Source organism: Antechinus flavipes, chromosome 1 (assembly GCF_016432865.1).
Source record: "Antechinus flavipes isolate AdamAnt ecotype Samford, QLD, Australia chromosome 1, AdamAnt_v2, whole genome shotgun sequence".
Taxonomy (NCBI): Eukaryota; Metazoa; Chordata; class Mammalia; order Dasyuromorphia; family Dasyuridae; genus Antechinus; species Antechinus flavipes.
Window position 1 is genome coordinate 159,138,843 of NC_067398.1, and position 22,162 is coordinate 159,161,004.

General features: G+C 34.3%; 1 protein-coding gene across 1 annotated transcript in view; it reads right to left on the reverse strand.

Annotated features, from left to right (window-relative positions):
* The window catches only part of SV2C (synaptic vesicle glycoprotein 2C), a 272,898-nt gene that overhangs the window by 202,896 nt on the left and 47,840 nt on the right, over nt 1-22,162 (reverse strand). The window contains exon 2 of the mRNA XM_051992047.1: nt 8,808-9,507. Coding sequence (XP_051848007.1) covers nt 8,808-9,387 — 580 coding nt within the window. The 5' untranslated portion in view covers nt 9,388-9,507. The remainder of the gene's footprint in view (nt 1-8,807; nt 9,508-22,162) is intronic.

Genomic DNA, 22,162 nt, shown 5'->3' on the forward strand with positions numbered 1-22,162 from the left:
TTTGTGCTTCACTCTTCACTCCATTCATTGTCCTGCTCAAGCAGAGCCGTTCTCTGCCCTTAAATGACTATTTTTGGGGCCATGCCTTCCATAAAATGGAACAGGAAGATTGTATAATTAGGTGATGAAAATTAAGACTGATGAAGTTTAAAAAATATCTTTCTGAAATCTTTTTCTCTTTTTGTTTCTTTTGGGTTATAGATCACCTGAGAAGGAAGTATGAACATAAAAAGTGATAGCTAACTGATTTCCAGGAAAATCTCAAAGGGAATAATAATACAGTGGATTGTATTGAAACTTTTCACAGTCTTCTCTGAAAGACTTGTCTGCGACCTCTCTAATTATATTGCTATTTTGTCTCAGGGTACTTCAAAATAAATTGAGCTTTGAAAAAACAAATAAAGAGATGGCTTTGTTATCTGAAAACTGAACTTCTTATTTGATTTCTAATCCCTGGGCTAGAATTGGACTCCATAAAGACCTCTGGCCTCCCTATTAAAGGTGACTCTCAGATACATCCTAATTTGTCTTTGCTAGGCCACGAAGGAAGAAAATGACAGAGATACATACTTTTTCACTGAGACTATTTTAACTCTAGGTATCCTCATAGACACTCATTACTCACATTAGTCACCAGTCTTTTCCTTTATGTATGAGATATCTGCTTTCTTTTTGTTTTCTTTCTGTGTTTTTCCAAATAGAAAACAAACACTTACTGGCGCTACTATATCTAAGCGCTACCCATTTTTTTTTCAACCAAGGGGAAAAATAAAGAAAGAAAAAAGAGAATTAAGATAAATCATTAGTCATTAATATTTTTTGAAAAGCTTAAAAATATCTACAAATTTAGAACTAGAAAGGACATAGAGGTTCCCTAATTCAACTTACTCTTTTTACAAAGGAAAAAAAAAACTTAAGATTTCACAAGTACATTGACTTGTGCAAAGTCTTATAGATGGTAAAGCATTAAGTCAAGATTCAAACTTTGAAGTTTTGGAGCTCAAATCAAGGGGTCTTTTCATAATATCAAACCTTTAACAGGTTAAAGTGAAGTTGAGTGATTTGACTTAGTATTTTTAATGAAAGATGTAACACAACAGATATATGATCCAACTCTTCATACTTGCTTTGGCCTATACTGTATTTTAGGGATTTTTATGATTTGAAATCATAGTTTAGGTAGTACCTTTTCCATGTACTAAACACCTTTGGCAGTCTGGAAAGCCTATAACCCCTTCTTAGAATCATAAATGTATAGAATTATAAAGGAAACCAATTACATTGAAATGAAGATGAAGATACATTTCCCTACCGTAGAAAGAGATGGTTCATCTTGAAGCTAGTAAACTTAATTCCCCTTGGGAGCTAACTGGAACAATGAGATTGTGCCTTGTCTTTTCCCTATTCTTCAAGTTATATTTTATTTAAGGACTAAGAAATTAACTTATTCCCACCCAACCCTTTTCCTCACTACCTCCATAGCCTTTTTCTTCTAAGTTCCTATAAAGATACCAAGGAAACTTTGATTATTGTTTTTCCTGTCAACACAAAAAGAGAAGTGTCCTTAATCACAATGACCTCCACTAAGCAAGTAAAGATTTCTATATCATCTGAACTCTCACTACTTTGCTTGGATCTCCCTTTTACACTTATTATTATTAGCATATATCTTATTAGCATGAGTTATTAATATGTATTACCTTTCAACTTACCCCCATTCCCAGTCTTTCTAGATGGCAAATTCTCAGACGACAGAGCCTAATTTTATTTACCAACTGTTCTGCAATATTATTTACATCTTCAGACTATCACCTGGGGAGGTATAATATCATTAGATTTTGTGTGATTTGCTGATAAGGGAGCCATATGTTTTACAATATACCTAGCATAGTATTTTGTACACAGTTGATGCTCAATAAATGTCTGTTGGTTAATTGAATCTATGAATGAATGAAGGAATTCAAAAGGAAAGTACTTTGGAAATCTGTTTTCCCAATTGTCTAAATGCAGGCCATGCCTTTTTTCTTTCTTAAAGTCTGGGTCCCATAGCAATGGCTCAGTGTGGTAATTATATTACAAAGCTATTATATGATGAAATGAAAATGGAAAACAATTTAAATGCCTGTCTAAAAAGACTCAGTTAGGATGCAATTATGAGTGAAATTACAATGGAAAGAATAATTGAAATGCAAGTCTGGAAGGCCTAGTTATGATGCTGTTTAAGTGCTTCTATCAGGGACTCTCACATCATGGAGCAAAGCTACATATTCCTAGGGACACATATTTATTTCACTAAAGCAAACAACATTTATGGATGGATGGAAATATTTCTGTACCAATTGTTCTGCAGTGTTATCTACACTTTTGGAATATCACCTGGGGGGTGGGTAATATCATTAGGTTTTGTGGGACCTGCTGATAAGGGAACCTCATGTGTTACAATGCTTTGGTACAGTTTGAAGGAGATAAGGAGGCAGTGGCAGAGCTTAGCTCAGCTTCCTCTCTTTCCTTTTGTGTGTTAATCTTTTAATACTGAATTTGGAATTTAATACATTGCAATATATTCACTAGTGTTACCAATGTGGAAAGTTATTTATTCTATAATTTGTCTGAAAATACTAGACTGCTCAGATGAGATTCTAAGAAGCTTTGGTTCTCTCCACTTAAGAAATTCTACTAAAATGTTTCTTTTTATTAAACTGTGATAAAGGCTTTTATCCAGAGTTTTGAAATGAATAGACTCTCTCACCAAAGAGAAAAAAGATTTTAGAGGTGAGCTTTGCAAGAATGAATTTAAAAGACACTAAAATCTATGGAACAGACTATTGGACTTTGGGACTGAAAGACTTGAGTTCAAATCCTCTTCCTAACATTTATTAGTTCTGTGACTCTAGACAAGGAGAAAATATTAGTTATGAAGATTAAATTTAAAATGTATAGTGCATACTTTGGTTTTTCAGAGAGATAAATATTAATATATGTTTGTATCTATATTACTATATACACACAAATATCTACAATAAAGCTTCTTAAATTTTTTTACTCACAACCCTTTTTGTCCAAGAAATTTTTACATAACTCTAGTATATAGGTATATAAAAATAGGAATACAAATCACATGCTTACTGATAATAAATCATAATTTCACAATCCCCACATTCAGTTACAAGAACCCATATGATGTCACAAACCACAGTTTAAGAAGTTGGGATCTACAGAAATAAATACACACAAACTCACATAATTTACATAGCAATTCCATCATGCATTGATAGGCTCAGTAGGGTTAAGAAGAGCACTGAATTTGGAGTCAAAGCATGAATTTGAATTTTGATTGTCACATCCTATCTGTGTCCTAAGTCTTATTTCTCTGGGCTCCCATTTTCTTATTTGTAAAAGATGGTAACTGAACTAGATGATTTTTAAGGTTTCATCCATCTCTGTAGCAATGATTGCATGAACTTTTATTAGAAAACTAAATTCCAGAATCAGATTCTAGTCATAAACTAGCTCACCTTTATTTGATAGGAGGCAGGTTTTCTGAAACTCTTGAATTTGGGATTGTTAAAGAACCAAACCCTTGAGGAGGAGTTCTCAACACTCCTCCAAAAAGTAGGAGTTTGGGACCTCTTACCACTCATGTTGCTCCCATCTCCATAGATGGAGTTCTCATACAGTTGAGAGAATGTGTCACTGCTAATGTCTCCATGTCTGGGCCCAGCCACTCTGCATCTTCTTGGATACAATCTTGGTTATTGTTTTCTCTAGGGCTAAAAGGCTACCATCTTTGGTGCACATGACTACATTATCCTCCTTTACTTGTCTACTATGTGGTTAAGACATACTGCTTCCATATGCCTTGTTTCAGTCATTAAAGGCTCCACAGGATTCCAATCTGATCCCCACTCATCCAAAACATGAAAGAACAAAGGGAAAAAGAGCTTGTCATATCCCTTTACAAGAAAAGCACAAATAAACGGTTCCTTTCATCAGTCTATTCCCCAACAATGTGAGCTAGCCATTTAATCTGAGAGGCAGCTCCCATCAGCAAAGTTCCTATTTTAGAAGGCACAAAGGGTTATTGCCCTGTATGAGAAAATATAATCAAATTCTCTCTCCCTCATTCCCAGGGTCACTGTGCTTCCTCAGATGGATTAACAAAATTTCCTAACATAATGTATGTATGTATGCATATACACAAAACATAACATGAAAGAACCATAAATATGTTGCTTATATACAAGATTAACAATTTTCCACATGTCCTTTAAGAACACTGCTAAAATGTATACATTTTAGGTTTTTGTACAAACAAAGCCAATATAGCCAAGATTAGAAGGGAAGCAGAAATCTAGGAAACAATTTTTACAACCAATGTTCTAGTAAAGGCCTCATTCCTCAAATATATAGAGAACTGAGTCAAATTTATCAGAATCTAAGTCATTCCTCAGGTGATAAATGGTCAAAAGATATGAACAGACAATTTTCATATGAAGAAATTAAAGCCATCTATAGTCATATGAAAATACTCTAAATCAATCCTATTGATTAGAGAAATGTTAATTAAAACAACTTTGAGGTACTACCTCACATTTTTCAGATTGACTAAGATGACAGGAAAAGATAATAACAAATGTCAGAGCTAATGTGGGAAAACTAGAACATTAATGCATTGTCAGTGGAGTTGTGAACTGAGATTCTGGAGAGCAATTTGGAACTAAACTCAAAAAATTACCAAATTGTGCATACCCTTTGATCTAGCAGTGTCTCTATTGAGTCTGTATCCCCAAAAATCATTGAAGAGGGAAAAGGACCCACATGGGCAAAAATGTTTGCAGCAGCTCTTTGTGGTGGCAAGGAACTGGAATTTGAGGATGCCCATCAGTTGGGGAATAGCTGAATAAGTTGTGGTATGTGAATGTAAAGGAATATTATTGTTCTATAAGAAACGATTTGAGAAAGGCCTGGAGAAACTTAAATGAACTGATGCTGAGTGAAGTGAACAGAATCAGAAGAAAAATGTACACATTAACAGCAAAATTGTGTGGTGATCAACTATGACAGACTTAGCTCTTCTCAGCACTATAATGATCCAAGACAATTTCAATAGATTTGGGATAAAAGATGTCAACTAGATCTAGAGAAAAAACTATGGAGGCTTAGGGAGGATTTAAACATACTATTTTCACCTTCTAAAAAATTTCTTCTTTCTTATAGTTTTTCCCTTTTGTTTAGATTTTTTTTCATAACATGACTAATATGGCAATATATTTTAAATGATTGTACATATATGAAGTTGTTTAATATCATAGGAAAGGGCGAGGAAAGGAATGGAAGGAGAAAAAAATTAGAACTCAAAATCTTTCAAAAGTGAACATTGAATACTGTCTTTACATGTAATTGGGGAAAAAACCAAAATACTATTAGGTGAAAAAAATATACATTTTATAGAGCATATCTTGTCCAGATTGATAATATAGCAGCCACTCATGGACTCAGTCCCACTGCTTGGACTTGCTCTTTTTCTGACTTTGACCAATTTGTCCCTTTTTAGTCAGAATGGTGGTCCACTAATCTCAGGGGCTCATTATATGGTAATGGACCCAGTACAAGCACCCAATCAACTTGGCATACTGCATGTCAGAACCATGAGTCTTAGCCTCTCAAGTACCAAGGATTACAAGTGGGTCCCACCTTGCCCAGATAAAAATATACACCTGGAATTTATGGTCCTGGTATTTAACATACACAACTGTTATATAAAGTTCCTGGAGTTTTTTTTTTTTTTTTTACACACAACCTATGTAGATAAATAGAGATAGCTATTGTATATGTATATATAAGCATTCTGTATTTATACATACATATACATATATGTGTGTTTTTGTGTATGTCTGTGTGTATATATATATATATATATGGTTATAATTATATACAGTTTGTTCATATCTGTGTGTATGTGCATACATATGTTCATTATTGATATAGAGAATTCTTCTAATCAAGACTGATACTTTTCTTGCAACTTAATATTTTGAGAGAGTATCTAGTGCTATGAGAATTTAAGAATTTGCCCAGTTAGATATCTAGTATGTGTCAGAGGTGGAATAAAATCCAATTCTTCCTGATTCTGAGACTAGTTCATCCTCTATCCATTATGTCACATTGCCTCATATTGTTTAAAACATATATTTGCCCAACATTAAGCATCACTTGTCCAGCCTAGGATTTAAGGGACAGAATTACTGCTATACTGGTTGCTAAGCTTATGACTGACTTTATTAATTGCATAGAATAGCCTCATAGCATTCACACAAAAAGGACATATGGAGACAGAAACTTACACATCCCCACCACTCTTAAAGTTGTGATCTCAGTCTGCTTCTGTGAAATGAACCCACATGTTCCACAGACCTCTTTGGAACCAGGGGCTGTGCAGATTTATCCAAGGTAGTTATAGAGAGCTTGGTACCCTGGGCCATCCAAGCCACCAGTTTGACATAAAGACACTTCAGGGCTTGCACAAACATGCTATTTATATTCAAGTCAAAAAAGGGTACACTTTGCTTGGGGCACTGTGTATCTCCACCTTCTGATTCTACCAGTCAATTGCTTTGTAATTATCACTTTTCTGGAGAAAAAACAATTTGCTACCATATTATTTTCATAAAGTAATTATGCCCTGTAGTAGTTGGTGAAGAAAAAAATCCAATTATTATAATATAAAAAAAATTGCTCTCTTACTGCTGACCTGATAGGGAAAGCATCAAGCCCAGCAAAACTCTAACAGGGATTGAAATGATTTTTTAAAAAAAATCACTGGAGAGAATTCTGTTGTGTTAGGAGCAATATTTCCTAGGATCATGTAAGTTGAGATAGCACTTCCTAGGATCCCACTTCATGTAAGCTAGACTTGTTTTTCCTCAAAAGATATTCAAACTTTCCTCAAGACTTAATTGGTCCATGGAGGCTTGATATTGAATATTCAGCTTCCTGGCTGACAAAGGGTATAAAAGCGACCAGCCCAAGGAAGTCAGTGCCTCCAGATTTGTCATGAGAGATTTGGCTGACTGGCCTTTTTTTCTATAGGGAGATGAGGAAGGCTACTATATATCCTTGCTGAGTATCTAATCTGTTGCCAAGGTAGATCAATTTTATCTTTGTAACATCTTTCATATCCCTCCCTCTTCTCTTCCAACAATATTATTACTTTATTTTAGGCTCGCATCTTAAGCTTGGACTGTTGCAATAGCCTACTGGTGAGTTTTCCAGGCACAAGATCTCCCCACTCCAGTCCATCCTTGGTTTTCCTAAAGTGAAGGTCTAATCATGTCACTCGAAAAACTCTAATTGCTCTCTATTACTTTCAGGATGAAATATAAAACCCTCTGTTTAGCATTCAGAGTCCTCCATAATCTTTCCAGTACTCTCATACTATACTCGTTGATCCAGTGACAATAGTCTACTTGTAAAAAACTACATCTCCATCCCCTAACTCCAGGGCTGTCCCTTGTGTGTAGAATATCCCTCTTCCTCATCTCTGCCTTCTAGCCTTTCTAGTTGGGCCCAGCTAAATTCTTTCCTTGTACATTAAGTCTTTCACTAACCCTTTCAGCTCTAGTGTGTCCCTTCTCTTAATTATTTTTAATTCATCTGGCATGATGTACATAATAGTTTGTATGTTGACTCCCTCTTTAGATTGTAAGAGCCTTGAGAGCTGGTACTTTTACCTTTCTTTGTATTTTAGCACAGTGCCTGGTCTGGGATAGGCTCTTAATAAATGTTTATTGATTAACTATTCTTTCTATGACATGATTAAGTAAATCTCCTTTTGTTAATTGTTAGATGACCTACAAAAGTCTCATCTTCAAATTTTGAACCTGAATTCACAGATTGGCTTAAGTTATATATGACATACAACATCTATTTAGGAGAAAAAAAATCTTTAAGAGAATTTTTTAAACTAAAAAAATAAAAAGCTATGGAGGGGAATCATGTATTCATATAGTCAACACTAGCAAAGTCCCAGAGATATTTAATCATTTGCTCATTAAAACATGCAAATTTAATACAGTATTTGAAAATCATATTTGATTTAATTGCTTTGTAATTACCACTTTTCTGGATAAAAAAATTTTCTACCATATTATTTTCATAATTATGTCCTCTAGTTGTTGATGAAAAAATCCAATTATTATAATATATATATATATATGTAAATCAGGAGTTTTTAACCTTTTTATTTTATTTCACAGACCTCTTCCTCAGTGGAATGAAGCGTATTGCAAGACAGCTTTTACCAGCTCAAAGATGATTGTTAATTTTCCATGTAAGCAAATACTACTAATCAAGGCTTGCTTTATTGTTTTGTTGATTGTCTAGACTTAAAAAAGGCATAGAGAAAATGTTAATAATGCAAATTAAATATAAAAGTGTGTTCTATGTACATTTTGGGGGGCAGTAAGCTGGTTGTTAAACATTTATTAACATACCTCTCGGCCAATGCAATAATAATAGAATAATTCCTTCTCAGAATAATGTTTTTTAATGTATTTTTAAAAATCAAAACAACAACAATCCTTTGGAATCACAAAAGAAACCAATCATATTGAAAAATAGTTATAAAAAAATTTTTTAAGTTCATGGATCCCACTTTAAGTATTTACACTCTAAATGCATAGTATTCCTTCTACATATTTTACATTTATCCATGTGCAGAGAGAGAATAATATGCAATTAAAAGAAGTATTGTTGCTAGATTAATAATCATGGTCACCAAAATAAATTTAAATATGCCTTTTTCTCACCTAGCCATCCAGATCCAGAATTTGGTATGCACATGTCCGTCTCAGCACTTGGCAATACGAAGCCCACCACAAATACTTCCACTCCATCTGCCATGAGTGCCATCCCCAAGACAAAGAAAAGGGCCCACTGAAACCGTCCATGGCCACATTCTTGAATAATCAGCTCGTACTGCTGGGCTAATTCTTCCTCATCAGCTTTCCTTTCAGATTCCAATTCACTGCGATCCTTATACTCCTCCCCTTTGGGCTGCCCTATGGACACGATGCTGTCTTTCCCTTGGTTAAGGTTGGGAATGCCCTGATATTCGCCTTCATAAATTTCATCATCTTCATCATGGCCTTCTGTCGCTTCACTTGACCCTTCATCATCATTGGCTTCCCCACCATAGGTTTCTCCTGCTGGATAATAATCATCATCATCTTCTTCATCTTGGAATCGACTGTAGGATCTCTGTGTGTAGCCATCCTGGGCCCGGTCCACTGCTTGATTCACTTTTTTCACGGTTTGTTTCTTCACCTCCTTGGCAATGTCCTTAGCACCTTTCACTAAGGATGTCCTATCCCTGTTGGAGTCTTCCATCTTCTATTGACCTGTGGCAGGTGAGAAGATGTAGACTGATTGTGGAACACAATCTGGCCCAGGCCTGATGTCAGTTGGGATGTGCCGAAAGCATGGTCCACTTCAGGTTCAAAAACAAAACTGCAAGAGAAGAATCAAGAGAAAGAATAATGAGTATTCCTTTATATGTCTAGTGTGTCTAAACACAGATGCACCAACACTATGACCTGCTCTGAAAACTCTTGGGTGTACTGTGGCTTCTCCCTCTGATTTAATGACTCCTTCCAGAACTTTTTTTTTAAGGAAGGACATACCAGTCATGTCTCATTCTTCCCTTTTTCTATCATGCCATTCCTTTCATGGCTACTTCCCATCACCACATTTTTGCTTTTTTTTATGTGTTATTTTTCCACATAGAAATGCCATTTCCTTGAGGGCAGGAGCTCTGTTTATTTCTGCTACTGTATTTTGTAGTCATCGTACTTAACACAGTGACAGGCACAAATTAAGTGCTTAATAAATGTTTGGGTTTTTTTTTCTTCCTCCTCGCTTAATAGTATTTTCTCTTTTGTTCCAGTTAATATAAAGATAGTTTTCAATATTCATTTTTGAAGATTTGTTGTAATTTTTTTCTTTTTCTTCCTTTCCCTTCCCCTTTCCAAGACAGCAAGCAGACTGATATAGGTTAAACATGTAAATCATTTGAAATTTAATAAATGCCTGTTGACTGACTACAACCAAAAGAGTCCAACCATAGAAATAAATCTCTTTTAATTTCAGTAGTCAAGCAATTGGACAGCTGGGTGGTGCAATGGAGAAAGCATCAGGCCTTAAGTCAGAAAGATTTTTCTTCCTGAGTTCAAATCTGGTCTCAGACACTTACTAACCCCAACACTGGGCAATTCACTTAGCCTGGTTTGCCTTAGTTTTCTCATGTGTAAAACAAGCAGGAGAAGGAAATGGCAAAGTAATCCAGGACCTTTGCCAAGAAAATTCCAAATGGGATCACCAAGAATTGGATGCTATTGAACAACAATAATAACAATCATTCACAGATTTCATTACTTACATGTACATTGTTTTGGATTCTTTACAAAACTCAGTTTGTACCTTAAGATATTTTGTTCCTTTTTTTTTTAATGCTAAAACACTTTCAATCTTTTTCTAAGAGGGATTATTCATTGAAATAAAGTCACATTATACTTTTCAAGTAAATCTAACAAATTCTGAAACACTTCAAATTATGTTTAAGGAGAGAAAAAAGGGCACCTCTCAGATGAAAAGAAGGTGTTCCAGAGACAGATAAGCACAAGATTCCTGCTGGCTTTTTCATAATGATTCATTTTAAGCCTAGTATAATGCAAAGAAAACCGGGCTCAAAAAAAAGAGCTGTATCAATCCCTACCTGTGTCATCTTGGGCAGGTCACATAATTTCATTCTTTAGTTAACAGATGTAAAACACTGTGCAAATCTTAAAGCTTATACAAATATTAGCTAAAGTAGTCTCTAAGTTCCTTCCAGTTCTAAATCTATAATCCCATTAAACATTTTTTTAATATGGCAGGCACATTGTCAGATACTGGTGGTATAAAATAAAAACAAAATTCTATCTGCCCTAAAGGAGCTTAGAGTTCTAGTAACCAGACAAATCAGGGGAGACATCGTAGTTAAAATGATACTTTCACAAAAAAGAGGCAAAGGAGGCAAAGAGGTAGAATGAATAGGCAGTAGACTAGCTATGAAGGATAACTTGGAGGATTGCAGGGAACTGGGATGGGAAATGTCAAGTTTAGGAAATAGTTCCTGTCTAGTTTTACTGAAATGTAGAATATGTGAAATGAAGTATTGTTTGTAAAAGACTGGAAAAGCAAATAGGAATTACATTGTATGTTATTTTAAATGTCATACTGTCTTTCGAGGACATGAGAAAAACACTGGAGTCTTTTGAGCAGGGAGTAACATGGTTAGATTAGTGCCTTAGGACAAGTATTACTTTAATAGTAACTATGAAAAGATGGATAGGAGAAAGGAGAGACTGGAATCAAAGGAACCAATTAGGATCTGAATTAGGGTGGAAAGAAAGAGAAGAATACAAGAGAGATTGTGAGGGTAGAATCAACAGGACTTGACAAAGAAAAGATCAATTCTATATAATTTTCTTATTTACTATTTACAAGTAATTGATTTTATCCTATAATTATTTTGTCCTACAATTGTTTAAGTCATAATTCTTTGTGTCTGAATTTAGCTCATAGTTCAGGGATTTATTACAGACTGGTCTCAAGAATGTTTGTAAAAGGGAGTCTGGCTTGATATCTTTATACCACCAAACTATTCTTTAAGAATATCTGGCTTTCTATCTAAAATCTGTTTAGAATACAAACTCTGAAACACTTCAAATTATATTTAAGGAGAGAAAAAAGGGCTTCACCACTCATAGATAGAAAAGATGTATCAGAGGCAGAGTGTATAAAGGTTCCTGTCTGCTTGTTTCATAATGATTCATTTTAAGCCTAGTGTATTGAAAAGAAAGCTTGATTCAAACTTGACTCAAAAAGTACTTCTCAGTCTCATGAAAGAAAAATGGGAGATCGTTGCAAATCCCATCACCAAACTTCAAACCAATCATGTTGATCCTTGAGCCTCAGCACTGTAAGAATCATGTTGTCACCTACCCTGTTCAGTTCTTTGTTCAATAATCCCAAAAATCTATATTAGGGGAATTATTCTTTTGATTGAAGTCTTTGGTATGAATGGAGGAAAACTAATGACTCATTTATTGGCAAGCAGCATCCCTCTCTTTATAAATGTTGTCTTGCTCAAAGATTTGCCTCAGTTTACCCTTGCTAAATTTTAATTCCAATGATAACAACTGGTTGGATATGGAGGTGAATAAGAAAATCAAAGATGACTCCAAGGGTATTGGATGTTATTGGGAAGATGAAAAATGTTCTCAACAGAACAGGGATGTGTAGAGGAAGGATGAGTTTAGTAGGAAAAATGTTAAGTTCTGTTAGAGTCACATTGAATTTGAAATGTTAATGGGACATCCTGGAAGAGTTGGCCACTGGATAACTGAGATGCAAAATCAATTCTCAGGAGAGAGATCATTTCCACAAAGAATTGATTCATAAAGAAACATGAAAATATTTATGGTTTGTATCAATGTACATATTTATTCACATAACCAAACTACTTTCTGTTCCCATCATGTTTTTTCCCTTTCTTCCTATCCCTAGTATTTTGCAATTAAGGCAGTAGAGGTGGAAATATTTTTTCCCCATCATTCCATTTTTGCTCTTTCTGCTGAAACAGCTCAGAGCTGACATTGATTCATTTCTGAGGCATCATTGTTTACTTAGCAGGAAATGGACAAAAATTTTCAGCTGACTTCATGCAAAGTACTGATCAGCCTTTGGGCATAATATTCTATGTCCTACATTCTTCATCTTATTTTTAATGGCAATAATTCATAGTTAAATAACATTTTAAGGTTTACAAAGAGCTTTTCCCAGAACAACCCAGCAAAATAGGAAATGCATGTTTTATCATCCTCTTATTCTAGGTAAGGAAATTGATTGCATTAACTCATCTAGAGGTAAAAGAATATTTTTCCCATTATTAATTTTACACATCATTTAGTTCTGACCAAATTCAAAAAATCAAACAAATCAAATGTGTAGTATCATTTTCTACATTTTTTCTAATTACCACTAGTGCAATATTCTATTAGAACATCATTTTTAAAATGTTTAAGCAACAATATACAATTCAGCCTTAAGGCAAATATAATAAAAAGACAAATCTACATTATTTTCTTAAGATGTACAAATTTTTCTCTTCATTGAATACCATCTAACTATATAATGTAGCAACACTATCTGGCACAGAAGAAAGATGCCTTGATTACAAGTGAAGAATCCTGAGTGGTAATTCTGGTTCTGCCATACCTCAGTCTTTTTTTCTCTAAGTCTCAGTTTCCTGAACTGTAAAATGAAGATATTGAAGTAGATGACATCTAAGGATCCCTTCCGTTCTGAGATCCTATGGTACAACTAATATGGCTTGTCTTGAATGGGCATATATCTTAAAAGTTGACAAAATAAAAACAAAGTTGTGTGTGTGTGTGTGTGTGTGTGTGTGTGTGTGTGTGTGTTGTTTGGTTAATGCTACTGTTAAATGGAAATTATTTTGTTTAGACTTTCTCCCTGATTAATAAGGCAAAATTTTAAAAAGTTTATTAAGATTATGTCAAGGCAATTAGCAGAGATCAGCAAGGAATTCAAGTTAGAGCCAGCTTTTATTGATAACTTTTATAACGAGATAAAGACGATTCAGATACATCCAGGTCAGCAAAAGAAGATGGGTCATTATGTCTCAGTTTCCCCCTCACTACCTGCATATAATGTTTAACAGATACAAACAGAGTGAGGAGGGGGATGACATGCTACATGATGAATAGCAGGATAATACAAAAGCTGCAGACTGTTATACCATCTCCAATACTGATTCTGGGAACAATAGGTTATCAAATTGACATAACTTTTAATACAATAATATGTGTTTTTCTTTTTTTCCTCCTGCTCAAGAAAGTAAAGAAGAATAAAAGGAAAGAGAAAAAAGGGAAAGAAAAAAGAGGAAGGACTGAAAAAAAGGAAGAAGAGAAAGATCAAAAAAAGGAGGGGGGTGTTAAATGGATCAGCAAGAATGAGGATTAAAGGAAAGAAAAGTCGAATAATAGGAGAAGGGGGATACAGGAGCTATAACTGAATAAAAGCCCTTTGAGGGCAGGAATGGTCTCATTTTTGCCTGTTTCCCCAGCATCTGACACACAGTAGACATTTAATAAATGATTGTTGAGTCTAATTAAATTTTACATATAAGTATTAGTCAGTGGGATGTGAAAGATTCTACTAATCTGTAACAAAATACAGCAATTAAAGCAAAAAAAGGTACCATTTCCTATGGCATCCGCAAAACAAATACTTGGCATAGAATTGTGTCCTGTGATACAAACAACATCATAAAAAACTATGACTTATTAAGGAAAGACTAATGACAGCAAAAGCCACACCTGAGCAACTCGTGCATGAAAGACAATATATTTTTAATAATTAAAATTTGTTTATTAGCTTTTTTGTTTAACTTAAAAATGAATGCATAGTAATGAGTAATTCATTTCTTTATATTCACAGATCTTTTTTCTTAGTTTAAATGAGCCTGATTCCAAGAAAAGGTTTGTAACATCAGAGTGGTCTCCATAGGATACACACAAGCATGCTAATTTAATATATAATTACATTGGCAAAGCTAGATTGTAATTTAAACCCTATAAATCAACCATTAATTTGATCATTTAGACACATGTATTGTTACAAAAAGCATTTGTAATGGGATTTTTAAGATTTGGAAAAAACTCATAGAATTTCTAGAAAAAATTCCTAGAAGCTTAAGACAGGGTGGATGTAGAGAATTTAAGTATGAGCACTCTTGTACAGAAAAGAATTTGCATCCAGAACTAGATGGTCCATTGGTTGGTAAAGTGTCAGAAAGCTGGCTTTTCCATTTCTTTTTTTTTCAAGTCCAGTGTTGGGTACATGATAATGACTCATAAATACTTAAGGAAGAAAAGGAAAAAGGAAGGGCAAAGGAAAGGAAGGGCAAAGGAAAGGGAAGGGAAGGGAGGGGAAAGGAAAGGGAAGGGAAGGGAAAAGAAGGGAAGAGAAGGGGAAAAAAGGGAAGGGAAGGGAAGGGAAAGGAAAAAAAGGAAGGGAAGGGAGGGGATGGGAGAGGAAGGGGAAGGAAAGAAAAGGAAGGGAAGGGGAGGGAAAGGAAGGGAAGTGGAGAAGAAAGGGAGGAGAAGGGAAAGGAAGGAGAGGAGAAGGGAAAGAAAAGGGAGGGAAAGGAAGGGGAGGGGAAGGAGAGGAGAAGGGAAAGGAAGTCTGTATCTCAGGGAAGATAAAGTAGGAATCATCTATAAAGTGTTAATCATTGCCAGCTAATGAGGTTGCCAAGGGACAGAAGAAAACTCAAGATTGAATCAAATCCTTAGGAGTGGGAGATAAAAAAGAAAGAGTAGTTAGTGTGGTCAACGAAAACCATGAAAGTATAATGTCAAGAAAACTAAAGGAAGAGAGATTATGCAGAAGATGAGGAGGGTGACCCAAAGCATTAAAGATTATGTGAAGTTCAAAGATGAGAAGTGGGGAAAAGCCCTTGGATTTGGTAATAAGGAAACTACTTGGGGAGAACAGTTTCAGAAGAGTTATGTAGAGATTTCTTGTCTGTTTGACAAAAAAATCTCACTAATATAGAATATATTATAACATAATACATTGTTATATATTTTACATGATATAATTATATATGAATTATAAAATATAGAATAATAATAAAAATGATCTCATAATTCTGACCTGTGATTTTTTTTTCGATGAAGGGAATAATACCTACTATGGAAATTCTCTTCACTGATCCAGATCAACTTTTATTTAACTTGGTCTCAAGAGTTTCTTGGGGTTAGTGAGAAGTTAAATGACTTCCCCATGGTTACCAAGATAGTATTTGTAAAAAGTGAATCTTCAACCTAACTCTTTCCAACTTCAGGATTGGTCCTCTATCCCTTTTCCTTTGCTTTCTGCTGCCCAGGAAGTGGAAAATAGAGACAAATTCAAGGCAAGAGGCTGAATCTTAGATGAGTAGACAGAAAATATGTGTCATTAAACTGTAATTGGGAAGTGTTATACAAAATGAATAAAAATAGAATAGAATGTAGAGAATGTTAACTTGTGGTTTTCTAAGAATATATGAGGTTGGCAGGGATCAATTTCTATTTGAGTTTGACCTCACTAATGTGGGTATCTTTAGTAACATTTATTGCACAAGAAATTAAAATTGATAAAAATTTAAATATGTATTTACTACTTCAATTAAAATAACAATAATTAATTCATTATATTTTTCAATAAATAATATATTTTAAGAAAAATAGCTATTTTCCAAAATGTTAAGAAAAGCAGATCTTTAATTTTTTTTGCAAATTTCTAATGTCTGGCTTAATAGAAAACAACTGGATTCTTGCATCTTCTTTTGCAATATATTGATTTAAATATATGAAGAAACTCTGACCTAATATAGAGATGTAGCTATAAAAGGGATGAATATTTAATAGGCAAATAATAGCATTATTATGAAGATAACTTTGACCTCTTGGACTCCCTGAAAAAGTTTTGGGGACCCTTAAGGGTCTCCTGACCACACTTTAAGAACCTCTAAGTAAAAGAATAATAATAACAACAAACAACATTTATTATACTTTAAGGTTTATAGCACAAAGGAAAAAATACTTTCTCTAAACAAAAAAAAAAAAATAGTGTTTTTGCCCTTTTTTCATTCTTTTTAGAAAAAAACATGCAATTTTCATTTCATCTATTGTCTACATTAAGAACAGATAATATAAAATTTTATTCAGCAATAGAAAAAGCATTGTAACTGTGATTTCATTGATGTAAGGTAGTGAGGTGTCTCAGTAAATAGAATATCAGGCGTGGAATTATGATGATCTGAGTCCAAACTTGGCTTCAGACACCTACTAAATGTGTGTGATGCTAGACAAGTCACTTTACTCTGTTTGTCACAGTTTCTTCATCTGTAAAATGAATTAGGGAAGAAAAGGGCAAACCACCCCAGTATCACTGCCAAGAAAACCCCAGATGGGATCACAAAAAATTTGGACACAACTGAAACAAATAAATAATAACAGGGAACTAACTCCCAGTGAGGGACTTCCTCTACTGAAAGAGAGTGACACATTCACTGGAAAGAATAAACTATATAGGGGCATCTAGAGGGCTGAGAGATTAAATGATTTGACAGAGATCACACAGCTAATTTGTATCAGAGGCAGAATATGTACTTATTTCTGCCTGACCTTAAGATCAGTAAGCTATCCAGTGTTACAAGAAATTTTAAAAACATACTTCATTTCTATATTATGGCCAATTAAGGCCATAATAATTAAGGAGAAGAAACAGAAAAACCAATTCCTTTCTTTTGCTTTTCTGTATGCACATGCTCCTCCACTGAGGGTAATAATGGAAATAAATTTCTTTTTGTTCATTGCATTCATTGTCTAAAATGAATTTCACTTGTCTAATCTTTCTTAGGTTTTTAAGCTGCCCTTTCCTTCATTTCTTGTTTTGCAGAATTGAAATACTTAAGTCCATTTCAAAATCGAATCATGATTTTATACGAACTTGCTCATTTTTTCCTTTGGCTCTTAGACACAATTAACACGTTGATCTCAGAATTGTTAATGACACACGCTGACAGCATTACTAATCATGGAAATGGAAGAAATTTATCTGGGGAAAATATAGCCAATGGCAAAACATCATCATTAGTTTTCAAATACCAAATAATTGGAAGGAAAAAATTTAGAATTTTCCACATAAAGAAACATGTGAAGCTGAAACCATTTTGATAATTTAGCAAAAGGTCTATATGATCAAATCTATAACAAAATTCTTGATGATTTCTGTAAGATCTGTATCTTTGAGCCTACACTTATGACCTGTGAGTCGGCTAGAGAAATACCAAGCAATCAGTAATCTCTCCCAATAACAGAATATCTAACAATGATTACATTAAGAACGCAAAACTGTATATTACACATTCATAAATATATATGCATATGTATTTATTAATTGCATCTATAACTTAGATAGCAAACTCTTATTAGAGTTTTTACCCCTCTCTAAAGTTTATTTCTTCCAGCACAAATCCACAGAACAATCCCTCCCACTTTTGAACCCCAAAGAAGGAAATTCTGAAGGAAGACACAACTCTCATATAAACACAAAGATGGAGTCCTCAGACCACCATCAATGCATGAGTGGATTCTTTTAATAATGTTTGAATTCCTTTATTTATATAAATATGTGCATAATAAAGTACACCTAAGTGTGTATTTGTTTCTAAGCCCGGAAAAAAGTATTCCAAATATAAAGCATATTATTATACAATAAAATAATATAATTAGGACAGTATAGGAAAAAGTCTATGGGTTCCATATTTAATTTAAAACCACATATCCAAAGCATCATAACCCTTTTATATCAGAAAGCAATGTTGACATGACAACGTCACAGAAGCCAGTTTATTCATAAAAGATTAATTAGAATTTTGTACAATAGGATTATAAGAAAAAGGGCAAATTAGGACAGCTAGATGGCGTAGTGTATAGAGCAACAGCCCTGAAGTCAGGAGGACTTGAGTTCAAATTTGTCTCAGACACAACACTTTTTGGGCAAGTCACTTGAGCTCAATTGCCTCAGCAAAAAAAAAAAAAAAAAAAAAAAGTTGGTGGGGTGTGGATTACAAAAAGAAATTTTGGTCTTAGTGATATTTTATATGGCCACTAGTAAACTGAAAAAGACTACCATAAGAAGATCTGCCCTTATCTAATAGTTACCTTATTTCTGTCTTGGGACTGACAATCCTTTGAGTTTAGTGCATGGGAAACAAGGAGATTCAAAGGAAATGACACTGACTTAGAGGCAGAGGAAGTGGATTTCAATCCTGACTTTGTCATTAGATACTTAGGGGATCACCCTGTGTGTCTTTGGATTGGTTTTCTCATCTAAAATGAATATTAGGTGTTTTCTCAGATTCTTTCTAGCCCTAAGTCAATGTTTATATATATACATATATATATATATATATATAAAATCGTTCACTTTGATATAATACAATCACTGTAACTTCTTCAGCATTATGGTCACCAGGGCCCGCTTTGGCTTTAACGCTGCCTTAAATAGCCCCACTCTTCATGAGTAACTGGGGAATGCAGAAACAATTACTTCTCTGAGGCTGGTCAACAGCCCCTGCTATCACACTTGTACCCTAATGTCCTTTCTCTAAATGAGCCCGCTTTCCCCTGGGTAGTCATATCAGTCCTGTCTCTTGTGCTGGCCTACTTCAAGAGACATTACTCTTTTCACTGTGTTCACCAGGGAAAAAGGGAGGGGGGCTTCCTCTCAAACTTTTGCTGTTACTGCTAGTATCCCTTCTTCTGTTCCCCAATAAGACCTTGTCCTTCTATTCTACCTGGCGTACCTTGTTTCTCCTTAGTACATCTATTCCTGGGTAGTAAGCACTCCTTATTCATTAGGAGTTAGATTTGGAACCCCAAGCAGCTTCTGTTCCTTTGTCACTACTTACAGGGACTTCTCTCCCAGTTCTTGATGCCTACAGGAAATGAACATTTTATAATTCTCCACAACTTCACCAATATGGCACTCGGCCCCCAATTAGTACTCCTTAAGGATTTTACAAGTCAATTTTGTAAATTTTAAGGCTAAGCCAGCTATTTGTATATCCTTCCTCTGGTGGTAAGAAATTATTTTTGAACTTAGTTTTCACTAAATTGAAGATTTTGCTAACTCTTCGGCTTTTACCAGAATGTCTCAGAGGATGAATTATTAATGTGTATGCAGGACATTGTCTAGTCATCTGGACAGAATATACATTTGGCAATTGTATTTTTTTATTTTGTCTTAAGGAGTTCTTTTTTTCTATATCATAGGCATAAATTCTTAAGATGGAACTGATTGACAATATGCATCTGTACAAATCAGTCTCATTATTCAAACAGCCTAAAGCAAACTGCTGAATGTTGTGCCTTCCTAGAGATTATGGATCATCCACCTCACTGTCACTGAATTGGATTAAAGTAATCTATGGTGCAAATGATCTGTATATAGCCATTACATGTTGCCCTCAGAGAAGTAATTTGTTAGTTCCACATGCCTGGAAGTTAGTGAAACATATGTCTAAATTTGCATATGCAAATTCATGGACATTGAAAAACTTGAAGGAGCAAAAGACTTTAATTTTAAATATGAAAAAGCTCCTAGGGATTTACAAAATGCCCATTAAAGTAAACTAGAATATTTGTGAAATTTGAAGAGTTAGATGCCCAATTATTTAGTTAGGTTTTTATTCTGTCTTTTTAAAAAAAGCTATTCTAGCACATAAAGGGAACTGCAGTTGGAAGGTATATAGTAAAGAAAATAAGTGTAAAAATCAAGATGTGCTGATTGTTAACATTTTTACAATATTCAATGAGATGTAAGTTTCATTGAGGAGAAAGGGGATGAGGAAAGGTTCAGTATGAATGATAGAAAGTGTGAACTAATGCCTGTTTTAAAAGAAATGTTATTTGATTAAAGTCACTTACATAGAATAACTATAAATAGGATGATCAAACATTGCCAGTAGTACTTAAAGGACCTATTTAACAAAAAATGAATGCTTTCTATTTAGCTTATCAGTTGTTCACATATAAATAAGAAGTATGTACCCAGATTATATACAAAAAGAATAGTGCTGGCTCTCCCCAAATTATTACAGATTCCAAATGATTGGAATTCATATCCATCACATTTAATTACATATGCTTTTTTCTTGCATAGCTTTATACAATTCTACATAATATATCAATCCCTAAAGGTAAAACATATTCATCTGATGAATATGCTTGATTCTTGATTCTCAAATGTGTTCTAATTACCCTATTTCTATCTAATAACTGAAGGAATTTTTAAACTACTGCTTGTTTTAAATATATATATATATCTTTCATTATTTACATATGTATATATAAACATATTCAAATGATATCCTTTCATAAAAATATTATATATATACAATATACATATGTATATACATATAAAACAAGATTCTTATTGCATAACTATATTATGGACAAATAATTTAGTTTGTGCAAATTAAGTCTATCAAAACTATGAAGATTTAATGAGTATTAAAACAACCAGCCTCAATATGGATGAAGTGAGTAGTGTTTTATTTTCTTCGAGCTCAAAAATCATGTGGCCACCCAGTAAGATTCCAGAGCTAATGATTTTCAACCTGCCCTTTTAAATTTATATGCAGATCTTGAATTTCAAACTAGTCTGAACTTACTTTAACAGGCTGCAGGGAGCCACTGAAGGTTTGAGCAGGAGAGTAATGAATAGAACTGTCCACTGGGGAGATTAATCAACTGAAAAGGGGAGAGAATGGATTCAAGGAAACCAAGTAAGAGCTGGATTAATGTGGATTGACCCAGTTCAACTCTTTGGAACACGAGGAAGAAGATATAATGCTATGTACTTAAATGTTTGTTATTTTAGTTATTATAGCAATATAGAGAAAAGCAATGGGATAGAAAGTCAGCCTCAAAGTCCTAGATTCAAGATTTGGCTGACTTTGTGATTCTGGGCAAATTATTTAACTTCTCGGGGCTTTTGGTAATTCTGAAGTATGCAAGTTCCAAAGATTGTGGCAACCTGCACCGTGGAAGGAAGTACTTCACTTGGAAATTCTCTATGCCAATGACATGAAAAGTCCAATCTATTCTTATAACAATATATAGCCATCATGATCTGTCTGCAGGGGAGAAGACAAAATTTAGAGTGATAATTCATAACGAGGGTGAGGCAATCATTAGATAATTTTCTCAGAAGAAAAAAAGGCACCCAATTATTGTTGGTCAACTCAACTTGGACAATGAATGAAGATTTGGGTCAGGTGTACAATGTGGTATAATTCAGAATGAGAGAACAAGTTAGCCTCTATATATAGAAGACTATTGGAAGGTCAAGGTTCTAGAGCCCAAGAAAGTCAGAGGATATAGTGAAAACCCAGTAAATAGTATTATCTGGCCAAATCACAGTTTGACTGTCATGAAAGTGAAAAGATATCAAGAAACAGAGTCCTGGAGGAAGTTTTCCC